The sequence below is a fragment of the Hetaerina americana genome, unplaced genomic scaffold, assembly GCF_022747635.1.
Source record: "Hetaerina americana unplaced genomic scaffold, ioHetAmer1.1.p SCAF_6, whole genome shotgun sequence".
In the NCBI taxonomy this organism is placed as follows: domain Eukaryota; kingdom Metazoa; phylum Arthropoda; class Insecta; order Odonata; family Calopterygidae; genus Hetaerina; species Hetaerina americana.
In genome coordinates, this window is record NW_027287205.1 from 65,833,892 (window position 1) to 65,847,678 (window position 13,787).

The 13,787-nt window shown below is 35.3% G+C and overlaps 1 protein-coding gene across 1 annotated transcript in view; it reads right to left on the reverse strand.

The window, feature by feature from the left end:
* Nucleotides 1–8,806: 8,806 nt before the first annotated feature.
* The window catches only part of LOC139695287 (androgen-dependent TFPI-regulating protein-like), a 63,272-nt gene continuing 58,291 nt past the window's right edge, over nt 8,807–13,787 (reverse strand). The window contains exons 4-5 of the mRNA XM_071593984.1: nt 10,966–11,117; nt 8,807–8,979 (exon numbers count right to left, since the gene is read on the reverse strand). Of these exons, the coding sequence (XP_071450085.1) occupies nt 8,918–8,979; nt 10,966–11,117 (214 nt within the window). The 3' untranslated portion in view covers nt 8,807–8,917. The remainder of the gene's footprint in view (nt 8,980–10,965; nt 11,118–13,787) is intronic.

The window sequence follows — 13,787 nt, forward strand, 5'->3', positions numbered from 1 at the left end:
TCACATTAAAAAAAACAAGAGTAAATTGATTTAAAATATCCTGCACAAGCCTGAAAGATAGTTTAGGGTGTGTTTAATAGACATGAGAGGTATTTGGTTTGCATTAACATGGGAAGCATTGTTTAATGGCTAAAAATTCTTAGAAATTTACTCGTGCCATCAACTTTTTGTTATCCGAGTGCATTTAAGTATATTAAAAAAATGAGTGGTATTGCATGTCTTTCATCCTTAGCAGAAGTTTATCAACTAAATATTCAATTGCTTTGCAAAATTCCTATCAGGGAATATCAGGAATTTTGGCGGATCGAACTTTGTTCCTTTTGGCACCAAATTCGAAAGAATGGGATCCTTAATAACACAATAATTATCTGGATTTTCATCACTGAAGCACTCAAGAGAAAGTTTTCTAGACAGTTATTAACACTTTTCAAATGATTCAGGAATAAGTTTTATATAAAACTGCCGTTTTTAGAGAAATATTAAGGATGGGCACGTGACGAACGTTCTCAAAACCTTCAATTGTCAACAAAATCAAAGAATGACTTCACCTCGTCTACTCTTTATGCTGCTGCCGAAATCCTGATATTTTTAAAATGATTATTTCAATGCTCATCAGACGTACGTTTTGTGAAGATATGAAACATATAATTTGAGCAATTTGCTCTAGCTTTTTTTTAGCTCTCCATTGGCACCACGAAGAAATTTAAATACAGACATTTGTATCAAGGCAGACTGGACCTACTTATAGCTAGCAGAAGTCGTGCAATTAGATTGCTCAATGGAGTCTAAGTGGCTATTTTTTTACACCGCTTGGTGTCCCAAAACAAGGTTGAATTTCTGCCACTTTTTAGAGTTGGAGGCATCACTAGTAATATAGAACAGGTTATTTGATTTAGCGGGATCCTTCAACACACCGATAAAACTGGCACAACTTTTGATACAAGAACAATTTTGGTAAATTATTTTTTTATTTATAAACAATAGGTTCCTTTGATTGTATTTGTTTGACCACTGCCAGATTGTTTGATCAAACAATATTTTCTTTGCCAAATTAGAGCAATGGTCTTTATAGCTTTTATTTCGATAGCTTACTTGTATGTTGAGCATTCCATACTCCTGTAGCTGATGTTGTGTTTTGTAATATGAAGAAACAAATCCTAACTTACCTGAAATATTTCTAAGTCTTTTCTGGTGTTTCTTAAAATCAGGTGTAAATATGAAGACCCAACTATTTCCTTTAGCTATTTCTCTTCTGCTCAAGGATGTCGTCTGCCATTGGATATTCTCCCATGAACGGTGCTCACATGTACGAAGCATAAAATGCGATATAGAAACGTAGGGAGGCACGATATTGAGGTGCGAACAAATGTATTAAAATACAAGATGCCTGATGGGGTGGTTGTGTTTGACATTTGACTTCACCAAATCACACGATATTGGTTCAATCTTGGGTCCGCAATAATTTGACGTTAATTGATATAAATGCTGTATGCAAAGTTAGTTTTTTTTAATCCGTCAAACATATCTGGATAATTCATTCCCCACTGGCAATTTTTCATGTGATGTCTAATTCTTGTAAAATGTTATAGATGCTCTCGTGTAATAAGGTATATATCTCATTCAAGAGGGGAAAAGTTTGATAATTGGAAAAGAGAAAAGACGACCTGGAGGATTTTTGAGGAGTGGAATCCATTGAGGAGGTAGAGAAGGGAACATCTGCGGGAAAAATTTGTTTTTGATGCTCAAAATTATTTCGGAAGACGATCAGTATATTTAGAATAAGACTGCCTCCAATTACAAATAACTTTTTATATTATTTATAATTATAATTCTTATATTTTTTCATATTTTAATGTCATTTTTATTTTGTATTTATCGCGGCGATTTCCTTAATTTTAGAGAGAGACCGTGGTTCGTTTCGCTAAGCTAGAAGTCAATTCTAAATTTACCAGAACTATAAAAGCAGTTGCCAAAATTCTATCAACATTTTTGCATAGTACAATACTGTGAAATTGGCGAACCTAGTGCATTGCATAATGAAGTGTGCCTTACGGAACAGTTTTCCAGTTGTGTTCTTATGTCCATAATTAAGATGCTCATAGATCTGTTCCTGAATTCCAGATGCAAGAGTTAAAGACTGGTTACTGATGAGTGGCCCACTTCCACTATCCTGCATAATCCTGACCTACATTTGGTTTGTCAAATATGCCGGACCAAAATGGATGAAGAATAGAGAACCTTACGACTTGAGGCTGTTTCTTAAAATTTACAACGTCGCCCAGATAATTTACAACGGATGGCTTTTTTCCGAGGTATGAGGAAATGCATACAACTTCCAGTTTGACTACTTACATAGGATATTTAGGAGTGCAAACCGCTCACATAAGGCTGCATCCCAATTCTTCCAAGTTATTGAGAAAACGGATGAGAAAATTTGTTTTACATGACGGTTTTGAATGGAAATTTCTCTTTAGTTGCCATTCTCTTAATCCGAGACCTTTTTGGTTCCCTTCCATATGTTAGAGATGCTCGAGTTCTTTTTATTTTTAATAATCTTCGAGTCAAATGTTTAATTTCAATCTCTTTAACTTTGCAGGGCGTCATTGGCTGGGCCCAACACTACGATAGAATCGGATGTGCACCAGTTGACCGCTCCGACCATCCCTACTCTCTCAAGGTTAGGTCACCTAGTTGAACAAAATTGCTGTAATCCATAAATTATACTCTAAAAATAAAAGATATTATATTGTCTATGCACTCCATCGAAAGACTTGAGAAGACTGAATTTTAAAGTTATGTTTCCTATCAAGAAGTTTATCGGACAGAAACGGTTTCGGTGTACTGTTGGCTGATATAAAAATATTAATAGCTGGTAATATTTTTTCATTCACGCGTTGGTATTCATCAGAGAGTATAGATATTGCTGTGTTAATGATAGATACATCAACGCCGATAAGAAGACCCCGAATAAGGCACGAAGTAAACTATAAGTTCTTTACTTGAAAAAAACCCAATGGGACAGAATTTGCAGTCTCATTTTAAGCTATAAAATATTTTTAGAGTTAAATTTGTATCCTAAATAAAAGAACAATGGGAGAAAAATGTATGAATATGCTCAGGATCTGGGCGCATGCCAAAGCCTGGCAATTTTTTTCTTTCATGAAAAATTAACCTCAATAATTTAAATTTTATAGCTTTTAAATATACCTATTATGACTGTAATAACTATGTTTGCCTTTTGTGTGAAAAATAACTTTAAAAGAGCTAATTTTATAAAAAATAAGTGGGCAATAAAAGTTCATTTTGGTACTGTTGTTATTTTAAACTGCATATTGTTCACTCAGTGAGCCACCGCTGATGGTAACCGTGGTGTGCCCTTGGCATCATGGTCACCATTAAGGTCGACCACCAATTCGAAAATTTAAATAAAAAGGCCGTCGCTGCGACGGCGGAGGAACTCAAGTTTCTCCGTGATGTGACATTGGAAAGTTTGTTGAGTCACATGTGCTCATATGTTAATTAAAACTTCTAAATGGCATTTAAAATCTAAATATCCTCGACATTGTCATTCATTATTAATAAGTGTCATAGAAAATCATTTCTGTGTAACATGAAAATTAGCTATAAATTTTAGTTAATGGAAGAAATATATTTTAATATTGTTAGAAAACACAGTTGAGTCATCTGGTTATTTTTGTGTTTTTGCGCACTCGCCCTTTTCTTGAATTAAAGTTGACAGATTAGTGCTATTAAGCCCATTTTATGTAGCCTAATTTGTTGAGATAACAAAAGAACTTATTTTAGTAATCTAAAACTTAATTTTTAGAACCCCACAATCCACTCTCTCGTAATGACGTAAAATTTTCAAATTTTACCATGCATAAAAACTCGCAATGTTTAAATATGATGCATGAATTCGTGAATTGTGTTTTCACTGCATAACTATACTGATAAGTCGTTTTCCTTATTCTCACTAAGGTCGCTGGACTTGTTTGGTGGTACTTCATCTTAAAACTGACAGAGCTAATAGATACGGTAAGGAGAGGAAAAACACTATTCTATTCTAGTGAATCGAAAAAAATGAAAGATAAATATGCTTACAACGATGATGACCCCCCCCCTTGTGAGAATTAACTACCCGACATTCCTCATTTCCACAGGTAACCTTTGTCTTGAGGAAGAAAGACTCCCACGTGAGTACTCTCCACCTCGTTCATCACAGCATCATGCCACTGAGTGCATGGGTAGCGACCAAGTTCCTCCCAGGTAGGTGTGCAAACAAGGTACCACCTTTAAAATTCTGCTTCCATTTTTCTCTCCGACTCAACTCAGAATTCGTGTGTTCATGTTCCACTCACAGGAGGTCACAGCACCATCACTGGACTCTTAAACACCGGAGTGCACATCGTAATGTATTCTTACTACCTCCTCACATGCTTTGAAGTCAACGCACAGAAATACCTATTCTGGAAGAGGTACATCACGCTGATTCAAATGGTAAGCAATTCGACAGCCTTATGAATCCGTTCCCTAGCCAGCTGAAGGAATTTTGATCTTGAATAAATTCCGAGGTTCAATTAGTTGGGAGTGTGAGGATTGATGTTTAAAGGCGAACCGTGAGAGGATACTTATCACTTCAAGTCGGTGAATTACGTGGGTTATAAGTCATAAGAAAGCTTAAATTTTGTACAAAGAATTATGAAATATTGGATCATACATGTCACGTTCACACAGATGTCCTTATGTGTCGGAATCATGGCAGGCAAGGGTCGTATCCAGAAATTTAGAAAAACTCTAAAGGAGGGAGAGAATTAAAAAAAAACTTGATAACCTTTTTTATTACAATATAAGTTCAACTTAATATTGAACTTATATTGTAAGAACTTAATGCTAGATTAGAAGCAAATCGTTCTTATTTAGGGACAAAGGCTACTACGGAACGTATTTTTATACCCAGGGGACCGCAGGTTTCCTAATTAAGTAATTAATATTTATTTTTAATTCGATCAAAAAAATCATCCAAAAAATGATATATGGCCATTGAAACCATCCTTGGGATAGGGATTTTTTTTCAAAATACCTTAAGAGTTCGCTGATAATTTGCAAAACTAATAGTTCTTAGTTCAATATTTTGACCCGCCACTAGAGGGGGCTCACTACCACCTCTCGAAAGGCTCTCGAAGGACGATGGTTCTATTCCGCGAGTTGGCTTGGAAATCTTTTTTTTTCTTCTAATTTGAAATAATTTTCAACATGATTTCAGCAAAAATATGTAATAAATGACACGTGGTAGTCCATTGGTAGAGCGCTGGGCTAGATAAGAGGAGTTGATCCAACCAACCTTCGCGTTGATTACTGTGGTTGGGTTATGATTATAAAAACTCTTTCTCACTGGCCTGACTAGTAATTGGTGCGATGCAATAAATCTGAGAATGGGGAACTAAAATTAGTCAAAAAATGACTCTTATCCGAAAACGCCATATTGATCTTTACAGCCAAAATTTCGTTTTAAGATTTAAGAATTTTCCCATAAAAAAGCCGAGGTATTCAAACGAGATTTGAAATTATCACATTATGCCCCATCTTTATTCCTCAAACCCCTAATTATTTTGAAATTCCCGCTAGGAGTTCAAAATATAATATCCTTCGTTTCATTATATATTCATGTTCCATCGGTTTCATTTTTTTCCATCTAAACTTATATTTTTTTCCTCTTGTCCAGTATCAATTCCTCATCATCATGGTGCATTCGATTCAACTGCTGTTGCGGTCTGATTGCGACTATCCAAAGCCCTTCGCATTATGGATCGTCATACAAGCCGCCATGTTCTATTCAATGTTCAACGAATTTTACAAGCATCATTACAAAAGGAGCGGACCCCTTTCCAGCTTGCTCGAGAAGAAAAAGGTAAGAAATATTTTGCAATACGTTACAAGTTTGAATGCTAGTCAATGTAACCGGTTTTAATTATAAAATAAATTGTACCCATCGTCTTTAATTTATTATTGATGCTTACATTACCCGAAGATGTTCTGTTCTGAAATTTAATTCTTATATATTAAATTATTTCTAAATATTTTATGCACATAGTTATATTTTTGAAAAAAATGTTTGGCCACGCAACCTCACAGAATGGCAATGTACATGACTGGCATTGCAATGAGAGCTAGTGAAATTTTCTCGCCATGCTTGATTCTAATTGGTCTCTACCTGGTAATTTGTCGAGCAATTTATTCTCCGATTTCCCTAAAAGTTACAAGGATAAAGGGGATGTCAGCTGAATTTAATTTACGGAATGGTGATATTTTGGAAATTAATCACTTTGCAATGTCCCACACTTTATTACTGTACCCTTACCGGCTCCAACGGGCAAACATCATCTCCACAGTTTTTTTACTTTTCTCCCTGGCGAATGATCTGATAAATATGCCTACTGGATATGTTATGGGTAGAAGAGGGAGAGGTTAAGGATGAAGGTTCATTCTTAAGTATACAGGTAAGAATCACTCTACTAGAGGAAGCAAGAAGGTTTCGGTCATTCGAATCTCTTACGAAGCCATCGAACATTAATACTTCGGTTATCTATTTCTTGGAGAGCCATATTAATTAATTTTAGGTTAGGAACAAAATTTTCAGTTCTATAACGCAGTAATCTTATGTCACCGGGAAAAAAATGGGGTATATCTCATCCATATAAATTAAAACCCTATCTATTCTTATTCTATTTTTAATATCAATCAATAAAGGTATGAGCGGTCCCGAACGATTATTTATTTCTTAAGTGTCGTGGAAACCTCCTATTTATTTCTTTGTTTCTTCGTAACTTCTGCCTGCATTCATGCTCAATAAATGGAAATTATGATGATATCAACGAGGAATAGAAGTAATCAGTAATTTTAGATACCACATATATTCAAGTAGATACTATTAATGGAAAATTACGAATTATTCTGTTATTAAATTATGAAATCGTTTTAGTAAGTGAACGCATTCACCTGAATGCATTTATGGTTTCATGTGCGATCAATTCGAATTATTTACTAAGAGGAAGGTTGAGTCTATTTAATTTCTATTTGACTTTAATGCGGGATTGATGGGTGGTCAAACGTTAAAATGTTTCGCGAGCTACGCATCGCAGTAGGTAATAGTTCGGTTAGAAAATTCTAGAACCGTATAATATTCGACTGAGTTTCCAATCTGAAATGGGAAATTTACTCCTGAAGATTTGCCGGTTAATATTTTGACATAATAATATATTAATAAATATGAGATTGATCCTAAAATATTTGAATACATGAACACCTAGTATAAACGCAGGAAGTAATTTTTCATATTGTGGATATTATAGTTCTGGGAATATACAAATGTGCTCGCTACTTCGTCAGTCGCAAATGAATTCGGCATTGGGAGCATGCTGCACTATTGAGTGCCGTCTCTGGGCACCCAAAAATAAGAACCGATCTTCTCCGTGTCAGAGATCAGGAGAGTATGAGTGGCAGAGGGAAATCCCGCGTGAATTTCACTCGCTATGGGACCTTAAGTATTTGATATATGCTCAATTCTCATTCATCAAACTGGCCTTTGGTTTCAAAGGCTTGCTTAGCTTGACATATTTTCTATTAATCATTCTTCCATTTTTCTCTCATTTTAGGCATAAAGAAAATGAAAAAAATACTCTCCTGAGGTGTCAAAGAGAAATGCCACCGGAGCCCGCCTTCGTCCGCTTATCTGTTACGTGTTGTATGGAATATATGTATGCTATCTGGGTGTCGGACGAGGTTCGCCTTCAAAAGAATTCTCGCAAGCAACAAGAATTCATCAGGAAATGGTGTTCCCTTGGCTTGGCAACCAGCCTGTTCAGCACTAAAAATTTATTATTCCCCAATAGGATGAGGGGAAGGCGAGAATTATCGTCTCAAAAATATTTTTGAGCAATTTTGTTGAAAATTTGATTTTTAGGTTCAATATATCGGTTGTTTTTTGTAAAATGTTTTCGTATGGAATAATTTTATTTTTACGTTTCTTTTTATTGTGTCCCCACATTTCGACAGTTGTTGAGATAAATGTGCTGTAAGTAGTACCATATGCTGGTTTTAATTATTTTCATACATATAATTGGTGAGCATTCATTATTGTGACCGAAGACAATTGCTTTCTCATCGATGCTCCGATGTAATGCAATATCTAGACTGAGAGTGAGACTTCACGTATTATAATAGATATGATACTTAATTTTTAGAGGTGAAATGTAATATTTTTTCCATAAAAAATTGTTTTCTTTTGTTCTTATATCCAGCTTTTAGTTATTCTATGTAAATATTAATACCACAGTTGCGGGGAGCTGAAGACAAGTTAAAGCTTACTGCATCGCCGAGGTTGCACTCCATTGGGTATGGATTTATTGCGCTTTTACCAACAAAATTTCATCGTGAGATTTGTTTTAACCAATTATATATTTAGAGCGTTACCATTAATAGTAATTGTTTTGTAGTGAGGGAAATTTCTCTGAATTTATTGTCAGAAAACAAGTACTTTTTTTGAAAACCTCGCGTAAAAAAGAACAAACTGAACAAATTTTACCCTTTTTAGAGATGACGCAGATAAAATACAAAATAAAATGTAATGGCTAAAAGTGAACAAAATTGTTAGTTTTCATTACGAATGTCTGGTCCGCAATGTCATCGAATACGACGTCGGAATTGTCTCAAAATCCCAGACTTTGATTTGCCCTAAACCACGGTCGTTTTTCATGAAAGCATGTAGAAATGAGGTATCCACAAAGGTGGTGGTAATTAAACTTCCAGATTAGGGCAACAAATTTTAGTTTTTTATTACAAAATTACAATCAAATAATAAGCTTGTATAAACAAATAAAATGTATAGTATCAAAATTAACAAAATATTGATAGGTAGTAATCAACGTATCTTTGTCGACTCGTGGGAGCTTTGTTGTGCCATCTTGCTCTTACTCCTTTCACCTGTGAACAAAAAAAAAGAGAACAACGTATTACAATTATTTACGAATCGTGCCTCAGCTGGAAGCCACCAGTGTAAAAATAATACGGATTGTTTTATGCTATAATGATTCGAAATTTATATTATTCCCATCGTCATGCACTCCGTTGAATAGAATAATGACAGAACTATCTTAAAGTTAACATTACCGTGGCGTACCTGAGGGCCTGAAGCATAGCCTCGGGCATTTTCCCGGCTAGGTCTCTAGTAAAACATTTCGTAAGATTCACAGACTGCGAGCTTAAATTCATAAACCTTTTCTCAAAAAATTATATAATTGGTAAAGAATTTTCTGCGTGATTGTTAATGAAAACTAATAAAACTCTCACATGCCGTGAATAACTTTCACGTGTGGATCCTGGGAGTTGGTAAATACTTTATTTTGGACAGGCGTAATTATGAATCTCAAAAAAATATCGGTGAAATTATGTACTATTCACTTTATAAGTCAATATAAGGCATTCATTCAAGAGAAGCAGCCCCACGAGAACAGCACCCTCGGCGATATTGCGATATCTCTCACTCATTTTACAAATGGAAATCAATAGGACTGGCATTCCCAGCTGTCTAAAACCAAATAATAAGTCAAAAGTCTGATTTAAAGTCTTCAAAATATTTTTACATTTTACAGCTATGTGATAAAAAAATATCTTTAGGAACAGTGATGTACACTGAAATTCATCTCCCTCTTGCTTTGCTTATTTGATTCAAACTGTTGTAATAACACAGGAATACGATTCCCTTATAAAACTAGGATGTTACCATAGTTCCACTGTTTTGTCTAGTTGAGAAAATAGGAGTTCTCAACAGTGACCAGATTGAGAAAAGAAATCAAGACAAGTTTTGATCCCACTCTTGTCAACCGTATTTTTATTTACTTCATTCTATTTGGCTTATTCTTAAAGTAAAAATGGAGTCCTAAAATTACATCCTAGAGGAGGAGTCATTGCGCACAGGGACGAAGGTCTATTAGAGGTTCACTCATATTTGCTATAATATTTGCTATTATTTACCGTTGAATTAATAACGAGAAAAATTAAGCGAGGTAACATACACCTCGCTTATTCTAATGTCACAAATCGGAAAAGAGTTGCTAATTGAAATTATTTCTCCGGAATTTGAGAGTACTTCATCATTTATGAAATTTGTTATGGGATTTAGAGGTGATTCTAATGTACGAGCTGTCTTGCATAGCCTGAACGAAACAAAACGCAGGATATTTCATTAATTTGACCGAATCAAATCAGCTGCACAAATTACATTTAATAATGTATCCATACCTTTGTCATCCCAAGTTATGAATCTTGGACTAAGTTAACGATTTGTGAGATATCTTAAATTATTATGTATATAAAGTGAATGCATCTGTATAACATTTTTTGACTGTTCACCTGATGAGAATAATGATTATTCTCGTGAAATAAGTGAATAAATCTGTAATAATAAGATTGTGAGTATTTTTATCCTGTCGCCATTATTATTTTGAAGGTCGTATTTTATTAATATATATTAAATTAGTATATTATAATATGAATATGTATTATATATTATTAATATCATGTTATTAATATTGAATTATTAGCGATATTTCAAGGCTGTGTTTCTATGATTTAATCAAAGGAACGTTTAAGAAGCAACATTAGCACAAGAGTCGATAACGAGTTCCGAAATTAACGATTCAAAGCAGGATGAAAAAAATAGATCGATTTTCTTGCAAAGTAAAGTAAAGAGAAAGTGAACAACGATGCTCAGTGACAGCAGAAAACAATCAAGATTTTAGCTGAAACAAAGTAAATTCAATCCCAGGGCAGAAACTTTTTAAGGTTTCCGCTTGAGATTTTCCCTCTTGGCAGTGTGCCAACTTCCTTGAAAGTGGCCGCAGTAGATGCGTGAGGGGGTAAAACGTCATATCCATCGCTCGCGATACAAGACCTTGCTGAGAAACTCACCCCATAGTTTGGCGTTAATCCTCTCGCCAGCCAGGGTGGAGAGCCACACGACGCAGAAAGAGAATGCGAAGAAGAGGAACCTCCCCAGATGACCGATCATACCGAGGAGAGGATAAGGCCATGTCCCGCGCACGATGTTTGTGGTGAGGAGGCTGTAAATGAAAGAGATTTGATTATAGCGTCTTGCGTTCGGTTATGGCACGGTTACCTTTCTCGAGAGTAGCCACATATGTTCCAAAGGAAAGGCATGAGGGTTGGAGGGTAACATAAAATCCGGATTGATCAGCCTGGCCGGGGATCTTGTGCGGCAGACATGTAACGTCAGTACAAATGGTGCATTTAACATTACATTTACTTCCCGTTACTACCCGCGGAGGGCCTTGAAATTAGGGTGGTCACGGAAACTTTTTCTTCCTTGACTGGTCACACTTCTCTCTCCATGGCAGAAATAGCACCACCAATCCGAGTTCATTGAATCAATATGTCTGAAAACAGCATATTTTCAATTGCATTGGATGAATAGCCAAAATATAAACAACATCCGCAATGAGTGATAATAAAATAGAACCACTCAGATTTCAGTTTAAACACCAAAGGGTTGAATAGGGACGATGGAGGAATGCGACAGATAAAGGTTGTGTGAAAAGGATCAAAGTCAGGGATATGGTTTATATTAGCGTTACAGGCTGGTCTTAGTCTTATCTTATCCGAATAATCTTTGAAACCAGAAAGGGGAAAAATTCTCTCAAATTCAGGGTGTTGAAAATTGAAAGCTAGTCACTCTGGGGAGAAAAAATCGGTACTGCGCCTTTCTTGAGCTACCAACTATCTGAAGACTTAGCCTAAGCCTACCTTAAATATATAAAAACTCCAAATATTTACAATATTTCTACAAATGGTCTAATGCACAATAAAGAATACCATTTTGGACCCCTCCCCATCTAAACTCTAAATTAAAGATTTACATAGTCTATTCTGAACTTCGTTCTTCCGTAAATTCAATGAATTTAAAACAGAACTGCCTTTCATTATCTTTGCAAGTATTTTCTATTAATTATGATTTCGGTGGTAACTTGTAATTTTAATCGTGCGGATTGAATTGGGGGGGGGGATAAAAGGTGGAGTTTGCAAATAAAGTCATATCAATGTGGTTATGTATGTACGCCTACGTACCTTCCAAATACAGACAAAATGCCACGTGGGACATGTCATAAAGCTACAATTTTATGGCACCGACAAGGACTCTCTCTCAATACATTCGACCTGTGAGTGACCCTGTCACCAAATTAACCGATAGACGTTGGAATGAAACAAACTTGAAAATGGTCAAAACTCTCTCTAAGGGTCAAAGTAATTGGGCTTTTGACCACTTACCCAAGACTATGCAACTTTACAAAGTATTCAGATAAAATAAGGGAATAATTTTATACACGTTGCCCACGATATTGTGATTAGAGGAATGACATTTATTTCTCAATCGATAAATCAAAATACTATATGTATCCAGAATCAGTAATACCTATAGACAATATTCTATTTGATATACTATTGAAATGGAAAGCCGTATTTCTACAGAACTCTAAATAATACCTATAAAATTTATAGAGACTTGTTCTCATTTGAGAATGAGGTGTTTTTGTCCCAATTAACTTTTATATTTATTGTGCAATTCCCTGAAATAGCGTATTGGAGAGAATAAGGCAGTCAAGATTCGCCGCATTAAAAAAGATTTCTTCTAGGAGTATATTACACAGAAAAAGTGGAAAGGTTAAAAAAAATCTCAAAAGATATTAATGACAAGGGTGTGTTACAAGTAGGTTATCGGCAGTAGGCATGACCAATCTGGTTGGTTCTCTCCTCCGTCTGCTAGCCCTTAGGTCAAGGGTGCCAAATTGAGCCTTGATTCTGTAACTTTGTAGCGGTTGGGCACAAGGGAATTCCAACGGCAGGCCAAATTACCGATTATCCTCTTTCCACTGAAAAGATGGCGCATAAAATGCTTTAGGTATATGTAGAGAACGTGTGGCATGGAACCACTTCGGCTTTCAACAGAGACGTTCTTGCCTCATGCCCTTCCTCACCCTTCCAATTCAAACGCCGACGGTTGTCAGACTTCCTGATCGGCAGGCGAAGTCCAGATATAATATGTACATAATGACAGACTTTCAGCCTTTATTAAGTTGTGATTTTAAAAATTTGCCTAAGGAACAAGTTGAAGCTTTTCCGTTCCCTATTAATGGCTTAATTTCGATAATTTTCACTTTCTCTTTTTTGTGAATTATTGAAAAAAAACATGCTTATCTGTAAATTAGAATTAAAACTTAGATTATGGTAAAAAGTTTGAAATATACTTTTGAGATCAGAGGGACATTCTTCTGTAAAGAAATGACAATACGACAATGAAAATATGTCCTTTATACCTTACCTTATCTGCTAACCTATCGTGGGTGATCCTATCCTATGAGCGGAAACTAACGATTTAATTAATGAGAAACTTTTCCGCAAAGGTCTTTAAGTGAAAATATCGTTGACACGAGGATAAAATACCAAGTTAAAGAACTTTCTATTTTGCCGCCCATTAAAGGTAATTCATACATAAGGTAATTTCCAGAAATTAATCCCTCGGTACATATTTCACAAATCTTGCATACATACAATTAATATTAACCAAACAAAATTTACACTTAAACAGATTCAAAATCGTATATCCACGCAAACAATCAGATCATCATGTTTGTTTTCGATTAAATGGTTTAGAAATTTTATACAGTGAAACAGTTCATTAGGACTAGTTTCATTGAAACCGAATTTTACAAAACATA